Genomic DNA, 20698 nt, shown 5'->3' with positions numbered 1-20698 from the left:
TATTATACAATACGTGGTTGGATAAAACATAAAAGAGTTAAATTGGCTTTTATTGTGTTCACAAGTTCGTCGTCTTAACCTGCTTGGCTTTTGATTTGCTTGACTAAACGGAATCGTAATATATTTAACACCGATTTAACATTTCATGGCCGATCGGCATCAGTTCTTTAATATGGCTCGATATTTTCTATTAGCGATTTAGCATTGAACAGAAAAGTGTCAATAGCTAAATAGCCAGTAAAAGCTAAAGGTTTGAGGTTAATGCGGCGTTTAATTGGTTTCTCCTTAACTAACAATTTGTTTGGCATTGGACGATGGCGTATAAATAGCGCAGCCAAAGAAGCAATCGGCATCAGTTGGCCAACTGACTAACTTGTTTGCTAAAACAAATATCTTTCACGAGCCCAAAAATGAAATTGACTGTAAGTTAACTTTTCTAATTCATATTCAATTTTGTTACATTAAATGTGACATGTTGTATTCCTTCAGATTGTCTTTGCTTGTCTCTTGGCTCTGGCCGCTGCTGCCACCGAGGACAAACCAAAAGCTGAAAATGACGACGTTCAAGTCTCCCCTGCCGATCAGGACGTCGCCGAGTGGCGTCACTTCGGATATTTCGGTGGACACGGCGGATATTGGAGAGGACGTCGATCCGCCGAGGAGACCAGCAAACGGGAAGAAGCGGCCGCGGCCGTTGAAGTTTCTGCCGACCAGGAAGCCGACGAAATGTACGGCCGTCGTTACTACGGCTATACTACGGTTTTCCTTACGGCAGTTACGGACATTGGCGCGGACGTCGTTCTGCTGAAGAAGAAAAGGTTCAAATGGCCAGCGCCGATCAGGACGCCAACGAATGGAACGGCCGAGGTTATTATGGGCGCTACCGGTACGGTTATCGTAGTTACTACGGCGGGTACGGCAAACACTGGTAACATTTTTGCCCCACAAATATTGATTGAAAACAAGACAACAACCATTTTGTACACTTTCATACGATCAATAAACAACTCGTTTCGTTTCTCCGCAATTCTTGTCTATACGGTGTTTATTAAACTAAAAAATGATAAGAGGAGAGTGTAGGAAGAGTTACAAAGCTACAACACGAAAAAGAAAAGAAAAAATAAATTTTGTTATGGGACTGTCCGAAACGCGTTCAATTCCGGTACCTCCCCGGAAATGGACAATCGGAACTGAAAAAAATGTATGACGTCCCTGAAAAGTGAAAACTGTTTAGTTTTTTTTCTTTGTTTTTGTTTTCTTTTACTTTGTTAAATTTTTGATTTGACGTTACCGAGATGAGATGTGATTTCATCATGGCTATTTTTATTCAGCAACGCCATTTTCTAATAGCATTGCAAAAATCACGAATTTTGTTTGACAGCAATTGCAAGTCGAATGTTGCCAGCGATTGTTACTTTATTATTTAGCTTATTAGTCCACCATCAACTTAATTTTACAATTTTTTTAAAATCCTCATAAACCTTGGAATCAATACTATACGATCTTAATCAATTTTGGTTATTAAATCAACGTGAGAAATGTAATACAATAGTGCTATGGAAAACAATACTCGCATCCCATGAGATCCAAAGTGTAGCCGGTGGGGATGTTGTAAAATAGAACCTTGATTGCATCCTGTTCAAATTTGGGATTGCGCAAAACATGTTGGCCGATGTTGGCAGTAGCATATAATTCTTTGAGCAATTTTTAAAATCAAACATTTTGGCGACTTTTTTTGTTTTTATGACAGACATGACGAGATTTGAGCGATGCGACACACTGACAATAATTTGCAAACTGTCCAAGGTCGCCTAACGGCTAATGGAAATTTATAGGCGGCGCATATAAAAGCAGTCGAGATGGACTCAATCAGCATCACTTTTTCGCAGGTTGGTTGACTCGGGACACTTACATCGCGCTAGCTCAATCATGACAATTGTGGTGAGTTTAATTTGATCTTGACCAGGAATAATAATTGAATTTCTCTTTTTATTTCCTCGTGATTATATGTGCTTTAGATTTCCTTATTAGTTTGCTTCGGCATTGCGGCGGGAATAAACGGCGCGTCTGTTTTCACCGATCGGCCCCCTGCTGGAAAGATGCACACGGAAACTAATTGGCATCGTGTACCCGAATCGCCTCAGTCATCCGATGATTATTGGGCGAATCTCCGCTCGTCGCCAAGAATTCTGTCGAGCGCCGACCGATTCCATCCGTCGAGTATCGACAGGATTTCTCCGCCCAATCTGGACAGGATCCCTCCTTTGACTATCGACCAAATTCATCCTTTAAATATTGACAGAATGATGCCAGGGTCGAATCTCGACCGAAAACTGTCAACAGACATAGCGCACAGCAGTCACAGCTGTCAAAAGATTCTCATCGTCGAATGCTTGTAAGATTGGACTGTGCCTTATAGCCTTTCTCCACTTTATTTCAAGTTAGATTATTCGCTACTCTCTACGCTATCTGCTTTATCAATAAAGGTCAATAATAAAACGATAATTCTGATGACAAATGCCCTACAGTTCCAGCTATGTATCCCACACCCTTCGATCCATTTCGTTGTATATTCGTGACTGCAATCAATACATCAACAGAGTGTCATGATGGTTCTCTGCTGGGAAAAGAAAAAATTGGCTGTTGGCTCCAACTTTTCCTCATATTTAACGGATGAAACGGTTATGGGAACGCCTAGACACAACTGCGCAACAACAGCGCCCGGTGAAGGTCATATGCGCTGCACGATATTAGACTCGATTATTTAGCTCTTGGATAATTGCAGTAACTCGCCTAATTTGCCCACATTGCTCGAAAGTATGTTTTGACTCGTCTGCTAAATGGATCCTCCTTCAAATTATAAATGCGAAAATAACCGAAGTAGTAATGGAATAATAATATAACAGCCCAAATTGAATTGACGCTTGCCTGTGTCAGTTGGCTTTTTACTGCCATCACTCAACCATCCAATCATGTTTTATGGCAGCAGGCGTAGTACACATTTGTCAACAGATAAACCTCAGTCTAAACATACACGGCAATTTTCCGGTTATATAAAAACACAAAAACATTTAGATACAGCTCCGATGGGTGCCAAGGAGACTATTTATCCATGAAGGACATCATTGATGGGACTCGCTGCTTTTGTTTTTTAATTCCCGAAAATTACACCTCCCGCTGACCACTTTTCCCAGTCATGTACTAGACGAACTTTCTTCACTTTGGTTGTTTTGACCGACTCGATTTTGTGGTTGGAAAAAAGGCTAAACCCATAATGAGAAGAAGAAGCAAAAAATTTTATCGTGTGATTCTTCTTCTTACAGCCATAATAGTACTTCCGGTTTCGAGGCGTGGCACCTTGTGCAAGTATAAATAGTCGAGCTATAAACAGTCCAGCAGCAACAGTTCCTCAACTGACCAGCAGCTTTGCCAATAAGCTCCTCCACTTGTAAGCGAACTAAAATGAAATTCGTGGTGAGTCCAATTTAATTCTAGATTATTATTTAAAAACAAATTTAAAGTTAATTATTTCTGTTCACCTATTCAGATTGTGTTGGTTTGTTTGATGGCTGTGGCCGCTGCCGTTGACGAGAATAAACCGGATGATGCGGATCTCAACACCAACATCGAAGCTCCAGCCGATCTGGACGTCGATGACTGGCACAGTCGCCGTTACTTTGGCCACTATTACAATCCCTACGGCTACTACAACCCCTACAGATACGGCAAACATTGGCGTGGCCGACGCTCATCCGCTGATGAAGACATCCAGCAACCGGAAGCGGAAGCTAATAATCCCGTCGTCGACCAAGACGCTAACGAGCACCGCCGTCGTGGCTATTACGGCTACTACAATCCCTACGGTTATCGCAACTACGGATACGGCAAATACTGGCGTGGCTATTCGTGGCATTAGAAATAACATTCAAATCTATACGAGTAGTGGGTTCTATATGTATGGCTATCGATAATGTTTTATTACCTCCCATTGTTGACCTAACTGGAATTTGAAATTTCACTTGGCAATTCCGTCATAATATTACGCTTCAAAATGTTGTTTCAACTCTGGAAACTGGATCTGCTAAAGGTGTTTTGTCATATTGCCTTTGAATTTTCTTTTAATAAATTTCTTTCAGCAATAATTTCTTTGATATTCGAAATGAAATCATTTAAATCGTATTAAATTGTATGCCTTAGGAAAAGGTATAGAATTTAGAGAGCTCATTAACAGCATCATTTACTGTGGCCCAAAGGGAGTTAAATAATTCACTTAAGGCTATAGAATTAATTAGATTTGACATTTCAGATTTAGGCCTAGCATGTTAAAAGATAATGTTCAAAACAGAAATCTAATCTAAAAGAAACTTATCAAAGTTAGTCTCAGATGTAAACTTACCGATCGTAATGAAAATGTTCACACACACACCGAACAATCGCCAACGTTCACATGTCGTCACCGCTAAACTGTTGCGTCACTTTAGAAAAGGCCGTCGGGCATCTAAAACAGCCACTGGGCAATTCCACACTCGTTGAAGAGGGGCGTTAAGACGTATGTGAGAAGGCAAGTTCATGACCATTTAACTTTCAAGACCCCCCCCCCCGTTTGACCTTGATCGATCAGCTGGTCTGACCTTACATGACCGTCGAGTCGTTGTATGTGAGACCTCACTCGCTCTTGTTCTTTCGTTGGCTCAACACCTCGGCATGGAATCTCTCAGCAGCTCTGCATCCGGCATTTTGGTAAGTTAAAAATTTAATTCCTTTCACTTTAATTGTTATTGTGTGTTTCTTGATAAAAGAAACGATTGTTGAAATGATTTCAGACTCCAGCAGCCACATTGTCGATGGAGGTGAGTTATCCTTACCATTCGCATCTCATCGGCAGATCTGGGCAAAATGTGAACCGCGTGATGGACGAGTCAGGGACTCGTATTCATTTCCCTGATCGTAATCGCATTGTCGGAGAGTACAAGTGCAACAACGTCATCATTCGAGGACCCATGGCCAACATCGAACAAGCTCGGACTCGCATTCGGGTGAGTCATCCACCACCAGTCGGTCATTTTGATTTGCCATTGTCTTGAAAACATGTTCTTCTCGTATATATTCTAGATGGATATTCCCGTCGAAATTATTATCGATTGCAGCAATGAACGGATTGCATCCATCGGCCAAACGTCCCTAGAAAGTTTCTTCTCCACCACTTATGGCGTCCTGTTGCGTTTCTACCCGAAAATCGACGGTCTCAACTGTCAGGTGAACATCCGTGGCCAACACCATCGCATTCAACGTCTCAAGGAAGCAGTGACATTTTTCGGTCGAATGACACAGACCCAATTGGTACCAAAAAAACTAAAAGATGAAAATGTTATTTCCTTGAAATAATCCGATTAATGGCAGGAATCGATGGGGATGAAAATCGAAACGTCGTTTGACCACGTGTGGCTTATTCACGACCACATTGACAAAATCGCTGCCGAAACCGGAACCGGAATCCGAATCCCGGATATTTCCAACTTGAAGGAGCTGCCGAAAAAGTATTGCATCTGGATCCGTGGCCCTAGTGTCGATTCCGTTTACGCCGCCAGTACTTTTCTCACTGTAAGTCGTTTTCAATCTTTTCTTAAATTGTTGCAACATTTTTCTGATCAATTTTCTACTGGTTGGGAAGGGACTTTTGCCGATGCAATTGATGGTCCAATTATCGTCGGATCGTATCAATCCTTGCCTCCTGACTGAAGCTCAAGAAATGGATGTTTTGTTTCACGTCGAACGTTCCGCCGTGGGTTCCCTACTGACGGTCCGACTCACTTCGTACGAATTGAATGCACGTAAGTCATGCCAATACATTTTAATTAATTGTGATTAAAAAGGCTTTTTTGATAAGGTAATTTGTACGAGATGTTGAGACGCTGCCTAGATCTGCCCGTCAGCCACGCCGTCGTGCCAAATTTGCCTCCCATTTGGTTTCATCGTGCAGATTTAGTTCACAATACCTTCCGTAAATTTGCCCATGGATTTATTTAACTTAAAAATTGATCTTAATTGTTAATTGTATCTTCTAGTTCCGACTACAAAGAAACTGTTACAAGAGTTGTCATTTGTACAAGTCCAGCGTAGCACCAGTCCTCCTCTGCAGCTGAACGGAATCGTAGTGGGAAATCCGCAATCGCCAATCAGCACCGCAGATTGCAGCCTCTCTTCCGCAAGCGTCTCTTCACCCTGTGAGTTTCTTCCTTTAATTAGTTATTTGTCTTGGAATTTGTTTATTCACGCTTGTACCTGGCAGGTGCTTCGAACGAGTCGTGCATTCCCGCATCGCTAACAGCCGCAAGATTCGACCCGAACTCGTCGCGTCACCTCTCCGACTTTTTGGGGACTGTCGGTTTATCTCACTACTCGGGTAAGAAATTTAATTTTCATTGTTTTGAATTGAATAATTGCATTTCTCATTTTGTATTTTTTTACAGATCTCTTTTTGAGAAATGAAATCGACATGGCGATGTTTACAACTTTAAAGGATGAGGACCTCATCAGCATCGGCGTCACTTCGTTCGGGGCTCGCAAAATATTGCTCAATGCCATTCAGGGTGAGTTGTATTACATCTTTCCTAAATGAATCAAAATTAATTTACAGGTTTTATTCGATTTATTTTAGAGTTGCGCATGTAATCTGAATCGTTCGCTTGCTGAAACCAGGATTTTAGCTGAAATATCTTTTTTTTTTAATTATTATTTTAACTCAGGAGCACACACATAATCCCATTTCATTAATTCAATCTTCTTCTCCTCCCTTACTCTGACCCAGGACTTTCATTCGACTCTTCCTGTCGGACTCCTTTTGCTCGTTTCTCACTTTTGCTCGTCCTGTATTGATTTCTTAACATTTGAACTGCTGAACATCGCATCCGCCATTGTACATGACATTTATTGAAAATCTTCATTACACGACTGACCCTGTTGTGTAATCTTTTACTTGCCAAACCTCTCCCGTCCCAACTTTTTAACCTGAAAAATTATTTTCTTTTTCTTCTAATTTAATTTTTGTAAAATTAGGTTTTGATTCAAGCTCAGTGGTTCGTACAGTTGGTAATATTTTTTGGTGTAATCATAGACCTTCATCTAACAGTTTCACATCATCGCTTGTATCGATCGCAATCAGACTCGAACACCGTCACAATTCCGTGGAACTCGGCGCCTTTAGTGATTCGGCTATCCAACCTGTACATGATACAACTTCTGATTCCATCTTAATTGCTTTATTTAGAAGACTAAACACCTGAAAAGAAAACTTTCGGTTTCATTTGTTTTAGTGGGAAACTTTACCAAGTCTTGCACACTTGCTGCTGGAGGAGGAACCGAGTTATTTGCCAAGACACGGATGAATGAACGCCGGCAATTGTCGTGTGACTCCTGCGACTTGTCGTTATTTAATGAGCAGAAACGACGACCACCATCCGTGAAGGGCGACTGCCGACAATGACTTTGTTTAGACGAGTCAAAGACCACGTCAATATTGTTATGTAAGTAATACTCGTTTCATTTTCACTGGACAATCTTTTACACGCACGTTAACCCGAAATGTTTTCATCGACTCTCATTTCGTTCTGGCAGAGTCCCGACAAATGGCAGTCAACTCCAATTTCAAGGTTTATCGTGTGAGGTTTTTCAATTGATTTCGTTTAGTTTCCGTTTCAAGGCGCAGCATTTTGTATAAATAGTCCAGCGAATCGATCCAGCAGCATCAGTTCCTCAACTGACCAGCAGCTTGCCAGGCTCATCCATTTTCCGCGATCGAAAATGAAATTCTTGGTGAGTTTTTTTCAATATTTCTTGATTATATTTTCACTTGAATTGACTTGATATCTGCTTGGTTTATAGATCCTGTTATTGGCCTCTCTGTTGGCTCTGGCCGCCGCCGAGCAACCGGAAGCGGATCTCAGCACCAACGTCCAAGTTCTTCCTGACCAGAGCGTCGCCGAATGGAATCGCCGTACTTACTACGGCCACTATTACAACCCTTATGGCTACTATGGACACGGATACTGGCGTGGACGACGATCCATCGATGAAAAGAAAACGGAAGGAGCTGCCAAAATTGGTGATGCTGATCAGGATGTCAACGAATGGCACAATCGTGGCTACTATGGTCGTTATCCACGCCCATCTTATTATCGTCACCACTACGGGCACCATCGTGGACGTCGTGACGCCAGCCAAGACCAGGCGACGCAGGAAACCTATTACCCCGGGTGGGGATCTCATCGTGGAAACAACTACGGTGGATATCCTTATCGCCAGCATTCTTATTACCATGGCCACTTTTCACCATCGTCTTATTCTTATTCCTACCGTCACTGAATAAGAACCTGCAACTCACGACAAGGAGGTTTCACCAATACTTTTCTTTGACATTTTTGGGGTGCAACAACACTTGGACTTTTGGACCGCGTCTTCCTGCTTTGACTTATTCATTGGTTTACTTTTGCGTGAAATGTAATACACCGTTTTGACGTTGTTGCAAACAATAATACACACTCTTTGTTTACGTCTAAAAATTGTTGGGAAACTTTGGGATTGGAAAACAAATAGAGAAATAATGGATTAAATTTGTTACTGTTATCTTTTGTCTGTGGTAGGGGGAGACGAACTAATTAATATTTGAATAATTCCCATCCGTTTAGCGAAAGCGGCCCGAGCAGAATCTTTCTGTCCAAGAACCATTGCGTTTGGAAAAATAGTAAAAAAATGAATATTTTAACTGTTGGGAAACCGTTCATTTTCGCGTTTTTCTTGATGTGAAAAAGACGAATAAAATTTGGAAAGTTTAATGGCAAATGTGTGTAATAAATACTTTAAGATATTAACATACACTCGTTCAAAAGAGGGCTACTTAGCTACTTATAAGTTGAGAAACGCTTCATACGAAGTAACCGTAGTTACCTTCGCAACCGCCGACTGTTGTTAGATTAGCAGGTTGTTCAACGTTATTCGACGATAAAATTATGTCTGTGACTAGGGTTGAACCTTAGACTTTAAGAACAGAAACGCTGTGCGCTAACTTCTTCACCGATACATATGACTGTATTACTAACTCTACTTTGGTCGTTGCATTAACTACAGAAATGCAGATGCACCTTATGCCTCTCGTCTTTGTAAAACATGTACAGCATATAGATTTCAAAAATGCAAACTAAGAATGCTTTCTTGCGTATTTTCCCAGACAAAACTACTTTACTGTTTTTCTTCGACCGTTTCTCAGCGCAATGTGTCCCTCTCCAGTCTTATATTGGCGCAGAAATGGTTGAAAAACAAACAAGCTTCAAGCGCATCCATCGAAGTTCCTGAAGGGATGGTTAAAGACGCCTTAAAAAAAAGCCAGTGCCACCATTAACTAATGGTAGCGTTGGAAACTCGAGATTTTAATTTAAAACTTTCATCACCGTCTCCCGTCGTTAGCTTTTAACTGTCGGTCAACAGTATCAGAATAATGTTTTACTGTCATCTGTCTGACAAGAAAAGACTTCAAATATACTAGGATAACTAGGAAATTATGTTGGATCGTGTGAGATTTATGCGGGTTTTTTGTTGTTTTTTGCAAGATTTTGCGGGATTTTGAAGATAATCGTGCAAGATAAAGTGCAGGATTTTTAAAAAAAAAAAAAACGGACGGATTTTCGGGACTTTTTAGGCCTGCACGACTTTGCTATTTCAGAAGTGGCAGCACTGGCTATCTGTCAAATCAGGATCTGGACCAAAGTGTTGACTCGAATACATACACAGAGTGTTGGCAAGCTATTTTATCATGGAGTTAGTGACACATTGTAAACATTCCAATGTGCTGCCTAGAAAAGGTGAAGATTGGTATGCTTTCTTAATTTATATATTGTCATTAATGTAATACATATTTTTCACAGAGCACGCAACATCCCAATCTAATTGCTTTATGCTGGTATTCCTCCATTACCTAATCATTGTGTGTCAAATGTATGCTCATTTGTCTGTTTATTACGGCATTTTATTTATTTCATTTTTGCTTTGTTTAGATTCTGACTGAAAACATGCTAGCCATGCTGATGCCAGCAAGGAATACTCCTCGATTGTCCCCCATCCTCTTTCTTGGATCTTAACTTCTGGGAATGTTTGTTCATATTAGTTTACTCGCTGGCTGCCACATTTTGCTTCCCATGTGAGATCTATTGAATTTCACGTGTGTTGATGGTGTGGAATCCTGGTATTGCTAACTATTAGCTCCAGTCTAAATTTGGTCTTGTTGCCGATTTTTTTTGGCACAATACTTTCCCTCCAGAAGCCGGTCTTTAGTGAACTATCGGAGGTTCTTGATCCAAAATATTCATTGGTGCATAACTTAGTAGTACTGCAACTTTTACAGATAGATTCTCATTATGATTTCCTTTTTTTGTTCTTTTCAGATTCACTGGCCTATTAGCACGAAATGTGGTAAAACCCTTTTGAGAAGAGCCTTGTTGTGCCAAACTTTAAAGTTCTGTTGATCGTTCGACATACCAAGAACTTTCCCAGGTAAAGTTGAAAATTTAAGATGTCGAGAAAGTTTTGGATTTACTCTAACTCTCTGTGCATGCTAAAAGGAATTCAAAGGAAGTTCTAGTGGCAGCTTATGTTCACTGGCAAATGCTGCGTGACACATTATGACACACAAAACAAGCCTAGACGCCCATTTATTCCACATCAAACATCTCTTTATCCTTCGTGACCAGGTTGTAACCGTGTCATATTTCATTATATTAAAGCGCTGGTCATGATTCATCATTATATTGTTCATTTACAGATAACTCCTTTTCAAGTCGACTTAAAAGTAGCGGTCGACGAAATAGCGGGCAGCAGAGTGCCGATTTGACTGTTGGGGACGTTATATTGGAGCACTTCCACCACTATGAAAAATTTGTGACATCTAATGTGAAGCTGCCCCTTCAACACTACAACCAAATTGAAGATCTCGATTCGGCTTTAGCCAACAACGATCTATCGATTGCAATGGTAAGATTGGCTGTATTTTATAAAAGCACCTATATGTTTACTCTAACCTTACCATGCAATTTGTTTTAAATATAGTGTGCCTTTTTTTCAAAAATCTTGAAAACCATGTCATCTCGCGATCAAATATCGAAGATGTTGATGAGCAAACTCTTCACCAATTCATTGTGATCAAAGATTCAATGGAAAAAAAGAGGAAACGACAGGCGTCCAGGATTCGGTCATCTGACCAATCTGATTGCAGTTATGGGAGGTTAGTTTTTCCCTCAAGTCCTCACATAACTTGTTATTGATAATATATTTTTTATTAGTTATTATTAACATCATACGGGAAATCAACAATAAGGCACCTAAAGTGGACTTCAAAGAGCTAATAGGAACCATCCAAATAAGCGCTCGTCGCATCTTGTCGTTCGAGTTAAAAAACAAAGAATTGAATCAAATCGAAGTCCCAGACGAGGTAGAAGGGCACAGAGCCGATCGTAAAACCCAACTCGCTGTAGACAGCAGAATGGCAGAACTGTACAACGCCATCCTGAATTTTGAACTAAATTAGCGGTTTATGTACAAGTACGTTGTACCTACACCACAAAAATTATTGATTTATCGCTCGCTATATGCTCAATAACATTTTTTTGTCTACAGGTCATCTGTGTTAAGCAGTTATTGATTCCTCAAGTACATCCCGTGTTTAATTGCTCATTTCATTGCTCATTTAAGAATTTTATGACGTTTCAGTTTAAGCAATAGGACAATACATTTGAGAATCCCGGAGTAAAACATCTCTTTGTCTTTTCTGTTATCATTATACTCTTTAAACATCGCCAAAAGCGTCATAAATATGCATGTAGCCGGTATTCCCTTACAGATTAATTGCTGATTTTGATGGGATCTTCGAACGCATTTTTAATGAACATTTGTATAGTTACTTTATTGTAAAATAGTGTAAACAAGTGCAGAATGCACGTGTCTCTTTTACATTTTCAAAATTGATTTCAAACAATAAATCCATTCGAAAAATGCATTTTTTCTACAAAATTCATAGGAAAAATTCTGCTCGGGCGGGTGAGAAAACTGCTTTGTTCGTTTTAATCGTTTTTGAACGGATTGATTTTTAATCATTTAATAAAGTATCGATATCTTAATCTAATTAGAATATTAGTGTCGTCTGCTTCAAGCTTGCTTGTTTCAAGTTTCGAAAATGAGGCAAAGATTACAAAGAAAATGAAACGATCACTATATTTTTGGAAACGTACAGTGGGTACCGAAAGTATCCCTACGGCTGAGAGGATCAGTAGGGGAAACGCGTTTTTCAAAACGCTCCCAAAAATAGAATTCTCGGTGGAATTCAATAATTTTTTTTTCAAAGGTTAATATTAGGGCGGGGTATCATGTGATTTTTTTGGGGAATTTTTCAACAACGTGATATGTGTTTTTTATCGCGTTTCGTAAGTATCCGTACGGCCGAGAGGACTAGTAGGGAATGGGCTTACTTTGGAGGCCTGTCATTCGGTATCTACGTAATATTATAGGGTGGGAAAGTTCTTAAAAAAAGAGCTGCATTAGCTCTATGTGTGGTCATAAGATCACATTTTTCAAGTTTCATTTATCGTAATGAAATCGAAATTGAAAACACGAATTATAAGTTTTCCGTTTATTTCCCCTCGATTCCCCCTCACCAGTGTTGCCATATCCCAAAATATTTACCCTTTCTCTTTCTCCCTCTTCCGTAGGGCTGTGGCCCGGGACGTTTTTAGCGGTTTTTTTTATGGGTTTTTTAGACGGGTTTTTCTTCTTCCGCGGGTCGGAGCGGGTTGGGCCAACTGAGTGAACGGGTTTGGCCCGGGCCAACCCATGGGTCAAAAAATTTTTACCGGCCGGGTAACGGCCCGGGTAAAAAATCGGGTCAAACACACTTTTTTTTACAAACTTTAAAAAATTCCCTAAATTTCTTAATTATCTTCTTCTTCCAACAGTGACACATCAATTCTGTTTTCTGAACACCCCTGAACGCCCTTTTCTACCACTTATCTTACTTTTCATGCTACGAAATTATCGTAGAGCATTTGGCGGCAATATTTTGAGGCCGCAGGCATAGAGAATAACAAGCTTCTCTATGTGACTACTAGATGGCGCCACCGCTCGGGTTGGCCCGCGGACCCGGGGGTTTAACCCGTCACCCGCCCCGTTAAAAAAAATGCCTCGGTGGGTCGAGTCGGGTTGGGTTTTTTTTCGTTCAGCCCGGGCGGTGGCCCGGGTTTTCATCGCCCGGGCCACAGCCCTACTCTTCCGTTCAAGGGAAGAAAGAGATTTTGAGATATGGCAACACTGGTGAGGGGGAATCGAGGGGAAATAAACGGAAAACTTATAATTCGTGTTTTCAATTTCGATTTCATTACGATAAATGAAACTTGAAAAATGTGATCTTATGACCACACATAGAGCTAATGCAGCTCTTTTTTTTAAGAACTTTCCCACCCTATAATATTACGTAGATACCGAATGACAGGCCTCCAAAGTAAGCCCATTCCCTACTAGTCCTCTCGGCCGTACGGATACTTACGCAACGCGATAAAAAACACATATCGCGTTGTTGAAAAATTCAAAAAAAAAATCGCATGATACCCCACCCTAATATTAATCTTTGAAAATTTTTTTTTATTGAATTCCACCGAGAATTCTATTTTTGTGAGCGTTTTGAAAAACGCGTTTTCCCTACTGATCCTCTCAGCCGTACGGATACTTTCGGTACCCACTGTACATGTCTGTACAAACAGCAGATTAATAAACAAAATTACAGAAATGTGGTTGTCGTTTCTTTGAAGTTTAATTGGTCTGTGTATGTCAGTTCCTGACCAGCCATTATCGTTTAAGCCCCATCTGTCGATTCACGGCAGTTTCCATGCACAATGTAACCTGTGCAGATTTGAGGCCATGGCCTCAATGGTCGTCATATTAACCACAAGATTATAATTATATTCAAGTTTTATTTGTGCTAGTATTGATCTGTCACCAGCGACAATCACAGTATCATCACATGAGTAATGATTTTCGTTGCTTTTATTCCTGAGACCTGCTAAGATATTTTAATGATGAAGCAAGACTTGCATAAATGCAGTGTGTGACATGACATGGAGCGTGGAAACTTTTAATTTTCCTGTTTATTAACCATTAGGGTTTAGTTCTGCACAGTCTCATTTTCAACTTTTCCTTACTTGTTGTTTCTGTGATTGTTTTTCGTAACCCATTTTTTTTTTCTATTTTTATTATTTAGATAAACAGTATCCAGTTGGATTGGAGAAACTACCAATGTCACCCGAGTTTAATGTCCTCGTTTACACCCATTTGAGTGTGAGTGTATTCAGGAGGACGCCCTTTTTCCTATCCCGCCTGCTGGATTCAACTTTTCCGTCAGCGGATGGATGAAGCCCGGATTTATGCTTAACCGTATTGTCCCAGGCTTAAAGGTATTTTATATTTATCTGATATCCTTCCCGTTGCTTTTGAATCGTAAAATAGTAAGAGTACGACTATTCCAGAGTTAGGCGGTTTTGACTGGAACTGTTTTCTTTTGCCTTTTTTGTTGACTCAATCAAAGGTTCATTAAATAGCTCATAATATGTGGAAATACTGCAGTTCAGGCTTGTCTTTGTACCTCACAACCTTGTCTGTGGGTAAACAATTGAATTCGAAAATATTTTAATTTTTTAACACTTAACTAGAAAATTGTATAACGGGACCCGGGAACCCCTCCTTGTTAGTCCATAGAGATCGAAAATGCAAGTCGATTTCAACAGCCTGTGTTTAATTAAAAATTTCTTAAACACTTTTCTCATGAAAAAATTCGACAATTTCACACCTTTTCGGTAATTCCAAAAAGAAACGATCCGGACGTTGCGTCGTTATTGTTTCAACATAGGAAAATTGACGATATGATTTAGATAGAAAAGTGATGGCCTTTAAGTAGTACAACATATTACCCACTTCTGTGGGTTTTCATATTTCCTGTAAAATTCCCGTTGGATTTTGACGTTTGAGATTAACTGCACATTTGATGTAATCGTGACCCATTTCCAGTTTCCTGCTCCTTAATAAGGATTTTTAGTGACCGGGTTCTTTCCTGTGACATTATTCGTTAGCATCTCAGAGAATCGCACGATCGACAAGTTGTCGTCTCCTTAGAGTACGAGTACTTTGATTGACATTACGTCATTTGATCACAACTTTTTCTCCCTCCATCATCCTCAGCTCTTCTGCATTGAAATGGATTTTTGTTCGTTGAACGATTTGGTGAAGCAGAACATTTATCGTCCGTTTTTTCGGTTCCGGCATGAAGTGGAACAGACCAACGATTACCGGGTCGTCGTAGTGGGTGGCGCAGCGACCGGCAAATCGTCGCTCGTCCTCCGATTCGTCAGGGACACCTTCAACGAGCGTCACATTCCAACCGTCGAAGACGTTTATTGCCAAGTAAAAAAAAAAATTTAATAGTACAGTCTAATGCAAAAAAAAGGTCTTGGATGAAAATTGAAATTCTTGATGTAATTAACTTCTCTCCCGGAGGTCTAAAAGCTTGTTAATTGGCTTCTCATTTACCCTGGTAGCACACTGACATCCATCGTCTATCATATAGATGTCTTAATGTCTAAATCAAATCTGATCTAGCTACAACCTAAATTGGATATCACATGGATACTCAATTTACTACGGCCTAATGCTATCTTCGTATAGATGTACCATAGATGTACGTTTCTCATACGATCACGGACATCCATTTGTACTAGAAATCAGACGCTTAACAGACAGACGTAACATGACGTCTGTGAGATTTTCCAAATTATCTGTCCACAGGATAGATGAGGAAGACAAGGACTTTAAATTTTCATAATTTTAACTGCTAATATTAATTTAGACTGGTTGAACCAAATACAATTGTAAAGTAATAGAGAGTGGTGTAGTGGGTAGAGCAATGGAGTCCCACTCCAAAGAACGTGGTTTCGCGCCCATCGAGGAACGTTTCTTTTTTTCTTTTTGCTTAAATCTAAGTATTTTGAAGACGGCTGTAAGCCGTACCCATTTGGATGTCTTACAGCGCGACATTAGTATAGACATGGGCAATCCTAGGAACGTCGGGTTAAGCTATCTCACTCGGCTGAAAAGATGGGCGACGTATATCCTATAGATAGAGGCGTGCTACCAGGGATTTGGACTAATAAGTTCACAGCGAAATAATCAAGCGCAAAAGTTACCTGTATCCGCCTATGCCGATTAAAATGTGATTTCCTGTTAGTTCTATGGTGACGTAAAAAGTGTCGAATCATTTCGGGGGGTCATTTATTTGTATTGCAGTTAGGTTACGTAATAAAGAATGGTTTCGAGAATACCTCATTGTGACTGAAATGTATTCCAGGTTGAGGCTAGTATGGTAAGAAATAATGAGGTTAGTCGTCATTTTCCAACTCGTCTCCAAACAAGGTTTCGTATACAAACTTTTGATTGAATCAACTTTTTGAAAACAGAGAAAACTGCACAGTCCGTGTTCAGCAGACAAGAGGTTTAGTTAGAATAAAGTCTTGAACAAAAGTGCTAGACTACAACTTTCCTCAACAAAGAGTGTTGCTTAACTCTTCTTACGTCACAATAGTTTGTTACACAATGATTCTTGGAATTAAGGTCTGTATAGGAATGAATCGTTTGACTTTTCTATTCGTGGGAGGTGACATGCGAGTGGTGTTTCGATTTAGGCCTTTTGATTGATGCTGTCCATTTCCTAATAGATTCCTTTGCATTATTCGGTAGAACGTGAATTTGGTTTCCCATCAACTCGACGGGGAGGTGGTCTCGTGCAACAAGAATTCCGTCTGCAACCTGCAGATCGTCGACACGACAGGCTCTTACCAGTTCCCGGCCATGTTACGGCTCAACATTTCAAAGGCCCACGCCTTCATCATGGTCTATTCGGTCACGTCCAGGCAATCCCTCGAGGAGCTCAGACCCACCTGGGAAAACATCCTAGAAATCAAAGTTCGTTCATTTCTTCCCTCTATAGACTTATTGATTTGATCTGCCGATGGAATAACACAGTCGATTTCAATTTTTATTTCAATTTGGTTCCAAAAGGGTTCGATGGAGAATGTGCCTCTGATGTTGGTGGGCAACAAATGCGACGAGACGGACGCCAGGGAACTGACGGCCAAGGAAGGAGAAGAACAGGCCAGGCAATGGTCCTCCCACTTCATGGAAACGTCGGCCAAAACCAACTACAAAGTCAAAGAACTCTTCCAAGTACGTTGTTGTTGTCGATCCTTATATTAGTTCCAATGTTGAGTTCAGCAATAACGACCCGACTATTTTTCTGTCCTACCTCAATTATAAAATGTTGTATAGGGGCTGTTGAGTCTGGATAAGGACCGAAACATGACGATTGTCCAAGCGGAATCGGACAGACAACGGGGAAGTCGTCATTCTCTCAAACACTCGTCATCTGAAGAGTGAAAATCACTTGATCTTCACCTTATTTGTAATTTTTAAAAAGGAATTTTTGGCTGTATTACTTCTCATATGGAAATGGGATTGCGGAAATGAATTGAGCGAAACCCCCGACTCGACTGATTTTCCCGTCGTTTTATTTCATTTTAAAGAAAGAACAAATAACCTTACAGATTATATAACATTCAAGTCTAAGCCTATATTGTACAGTAAGTTTGACTTTTGACGGACACGAATCGATCTGGTACATTCGGAACACGTCGTGCATGCGGATTGAGTCCAATCCTTCTGGGTTTCAGCATTTCCAATCTGTTTCCGGACATATTTATTGATATTAAATTAAAATAATTTACAGAGTTTCAAAAGGTATAACTAATTTTGGTATAACTTTGATAATGCATATATCTGTGACGAGAAGCAATGATATACGCTCATTTGAACATAACTACTGCAAATAAATTGATTTCAAGGTTAAGCTTGTGAAGTTAATGCGGCGTTTAATTGATTTCTCCTTAACTAACAATTTGTTTGGCATTGGACAATGGCGTATAAATAGCGCAGCCAAAAAAGCAATCGGCGTCAGTTTGCCAACTGACCAACATCTCTTTCACGAGCCCAAAAATGAAATTGACTGTAAGTTAACTTTTCTAATTCATATTCAATTGTGTTATATTAAATGTGACATGTTGTATTGCCTTTATTGTCTTTGCTTCTCTTGGCTTTGGCCGCTTCCGAGGACAAACCAAAAGCTGAAAATGAGGACATTCAAGTCTCCCCTGCCGATCAGGACGTCGCCGATTGGCGTCACTACGGATATTTCGGTGGACACGGCGGATATTGGAGAGGACGTCGATCCGCCGAGGAGACCAGCAAACGGGAAGAAGCGGCCGCGGCCGTTGAAGTTTCTGCCGACCAGGAAGCCGACAAAATGTACGGCCGTCGTTACTACGGCTACTACGGTTTTCCTTACGGCAGTTATCATAATATATTGTTTTTCTGCTCCTAGAGCCTGGTTTAGTCAAGTAATGTTTCCACGTTTTCGTACATTAAGATTAGCTAGCAACTGTGGTATTTTTTGGCAGTGAATTTCTGGTGCTGGGCGGTGAATTAGGACGGACTTGGCTTTTTTGATGGCCTCTTCTACAGATGATACTTCTCTTCCTACAGCTAGGTCCGCCTCTTTTATCCACTTTATGATTGAAGGAGTTGAGGTAGTTGTGTCCTGTCCTTAGTCGGTATAACGGTAATCACTCTATTCTTGTAGTGGAGTAATTCGTTTGTCCGGTTTTGTGCATTGCCTAAATACAAGTTTTTTGGCATGTTTGGTCTCCCTCATAACGTCAGCCTACACCTATCGAGAGGGGGTGATCACCCCAACAGACCCTAAAGACAAAGAGGGGGAAATTTTGCTTTCGCGAGCGCTAGGTGGCTTATAGGATGAAGCCCGGCATGGCCGAAAAACAAAGAAATTTTTAGGAATTTTTTCCAAAATTTCAATCGTTAATATCTCGGCTTCTGAGCCGAGCATCGAAAAAAACATGATGGTTGAAAAGAACAAATGGTTGAAAACCCCCCAAACGGTATCTTTGAGTGGCGGATCGCTTGTTAAAATCAACTTTTTAAAACTTCTTTTTCTCTGTCCCAGTGTTGGGCGTCGTCTATTGACGGTTTTTGTCGTTTCTGCTTTCGTTGGGTATTTTCGTTTCCATGAGGATCATGTAATCTTCGAAGAGAATTTTTCTCTGTAAGTAGCACGTTTATGAAGTGTAGGATTGATTTCTTGTTGGTTGATGATAGTTTTAACATTTTGTTGTGGATCAGGTCCGTTCCTACTTTATTTCTTTTTTACCTGGGTAGGCCCCTTTTCCCTCGATTTCTTCAATTTTTATTGGGTTGTTTAGGGTGTTTGGCCTGTCCGATGAGAGAGCATGATTATAGTATTCTACTTCGGCCTTTTCGCTAGGGTTGTTGGTGGTTATTCCATTATTTTTGATTGGTTTCCCGTCCAGGGAGAGGAACAATCATTTTCCTGTCATGCTCTTGACAAAGGACAACATTTTCGTTTGATCTCCGAAGTTGGTTCATGCTTGTTTCTTGGCTGCCTAAATTTCTTCCCTTTTTTTTCGCCTCCGCTTTGTTCCATTCGACCATTGCTCATGCGTAAAGGGGTGATTTGATCCATACTTTGAATATTTTTTTCTTATTTTTCAACGGATCTTCGCAGTTTTCGTTCTAACAAGGTTTTCGTGGCTCCTGTGACAGGAGTCCAGTCTGTCTGCTCCTTCTAGGTTGGCTTTTTTCAGTTTTTTCCGTTCGCCGCTTCTAGGTCTTCCATGAAGGTTATCATCGCCTCTTATGTGTTCGTCCTTGTGGTGAATTTCTACTTTTCTAGGAAAGCTGCGATTTCTTGAATCCATGCCACCCTTTTTTTGTGTTGAGGATCCATGTGAGTGGGTGGCCACTTATCTTTTTGGTGTGGCGTGGTGGCGTTAAGGGTAGTGATAACCAGGAGGTGGTCGCTCCCGAAGTATAAGGGACTCTCTTTATTGTTGCTGTGCCTGCTAGTCTTGGTTATAAGAGTACCACGAGTTAAAGGACACAAAGAAAAACAAAGACGATGAAGATGTTTAAGTGGGCGTATTGCTCACTTTGCTATGCCACGAAGGATTTAGAATATACGAGAAATTCTAGTGGATACCAGCTGGTAATAAAAACAAGATAGCTCCAGTCTTAGCTAAATCTGATGCCCATTTTCAACCCCGGAAAGTAAAACTTTTGAGCTCTACAAGTTTATCACTCGTCAACAACGTGATGGTGAGTCATGTGAATCGTTTTGTTGGAACTTCAGTCCCTCATCTCAACGTGTGAATATGATACGCAAAGATATACTCTGTTCTGCGTGATCAAATTGTTATCGATGTAGAAGACATTAAAACTCTCGAGAAATAGTTTTTCGACACTCAACTAACGTTGGTTAAGGCCATTGAAATTATTCCAGCGTGTGAAACGTCATCATCGATAGCCGAAAAAATGGCATTAGAGTCGGTTAACAGATTACCCTTTAAAAAATTTAAACAGTCTAACCTCGAGACATGGCCAGTCGGATCGACGTGGCTTAGCAGACAAGTCTGAACATCGAAAGAGTGTCGTACAGATTACAAATTGTGCGGTTGCAGTCATGCGTCATTGTCCA

The 20698-nt window shown here is 40.5% G+C and overlaps 6 protein-coding genes and 1 long non-coding RNA gene across 12 annotated transcripts; all 7 read left to right on the top strand.

The window, feature by feature from the left end:
- Positions 1–361: 361 nt before the first annotated feature.
- On the top strand, positions 362–18912 carry LOC124203552. Of its 2 annotated transcripts, XM_046600235.1 has the most exons (4): positions 362–422; positions 490–503; positions 18217–18527; positions 18588–18910. In XM_046600235.1, exons 1-3 carry the CDS (start codon positions 411–413, stop codon positions 18509–18511), a joined length of 321 nt encoding a protein of 106 aa, XP_046456191.1. In that variant the 5' UTR covers positions 362–410; the 3' UTR covers positions 18512–18527; positions 18588–18910. The 2 variants fall into 2 exon arrangements, with proteins under 2 accessions (XP_046456191.1, XP_046456183.1); XM_046600227.1 differs by having other exon boundaries at positions 18217–18912.
- LOC124203530 lies at positions 1885–2632 on the top strand. The gene is made up of 2 exons (XM_046600206.1): positions 1885–1941; positions 2019–2632. The coding sequence occupies exons 1-2, from the start codon at positions 1930–1932 to the stop codon at positions 2397–2399; spliced, it is 393 nt and encodes a 130-aa protein (XP_046456162.1). The 5' UTR covers positions 1885–1929; the 3' UTR covers positions 2400–2632.
- On the top strand, positions 3319–4142 carry LOC124203541. The gene is made up of 2 exons (XM_046600216.1): positions 3319–3474; positions 3548–4142. The coding sequence occupies exons 1-2, from the start codon at positions 3463–3465 to the stop codon at positions 3914–3916; spliced, it is 381 nt and encodes a 126-aa protein (XP_046456172.1). The 5' UTR covers positions 3319–3462; the 3' UTR covers positions 3917–4142.
- Positions 4635–6975, top strand: LOC124203498 (protein bicaudal C homolog 1-like). Its single transcript, XM_046600176.1, has 10 exons — positions 4635–4740; positions 4824–5036; positions 5113–5340; positions 5401–5601; positions 5672–5831; positions 5888–6001; positions 6066–6224; positions 6290–6403; positions 6471–6590; positions 6659–6975. The coding sequence occupies exons 1-10, from the start codon at positions 4705–4707 to the stop codon at positions 6670–6672; spliced, it is 1359 nt and encodes a 452-aa protein (XP_046456132.1). The 5' UTR covers positions 4635–4704; the 3' UTR covers positions 6673–6975.
- On the top strand, positions 7658–8558 carry LOC124203519. The gene is made up of 2 exons (XM_046600195.1): positions 7658–7812; positions 7882–8558. The coding sequence occupies exons 1-2, from the start codon at positions 7801–7803 to the stop codon at positions 8359–8361; spliced, it is 492 nt and encodes a 163-aa protein (XP_046456151.1). The 5' UTR covers positions 7658–7800; the 3' UTR covers positions 8362–8558.
- LOC124203570 lies at positions 9719–11796 on the top strand. 5 transcript variants are annotated; one of them, XR_006878548.1, is made up of 9 exons: positions 9719–9854; positions 9918–9976; positions 10047–10360; positions 10434–10542; positions 10611–10739; positions 10811–11019; positions 11095–11269; positions 11328–11586; positions 11662–11796. It is a non-coding gene; the product is annotated as an uncharacterized LOC124203570 (long non-coding RNA). The 5 variants fall into 5 exon arrangements; XR_006878550.1 differs by having other exon boundaries at positions 9918–9987; positions 10047–10234; XR_006878549.1 differs by having other exon boundaries at positions 9918–9987; positions 10611–10731.
- Positions 15132–17619, top strand: LOC124203508 (GTP-binding protein Di-Ras2-like). Its single transcript, XM_046600186.1, has 4 exons — positions 15132–15486; positions 16816–17040; positions 17137–17301; positions 17404–17619. Exons 1-4 carry the CDS (start codon positions 15280–15282, stop codon positions 17509–17511), a joined length of 705 nt encoding a protein of 234 aa, XP_046456142.1. The 5' UTR covers positions 15132–15279; the 3' UTR covers positions 17512–17619.
- Positions 18913–20698: the final 1786 nt, after the last annotated feature.

This window comes from Daphnia pulex, chromosome 2 (assembly GCF_021134715.1).
Source record: "Daphnia pulex isolate KAP4 chromosome 2, ASM2113471v1".
NCBI lineage: Eukaryota > Metazoa > Arthropoda > Branchiopoda > Diplostraca > Daphniidae > Daphnia > Daphnia pulex.
This window is presented reverse-complemented; position numbering and strand designations above follow the sequence as displayed.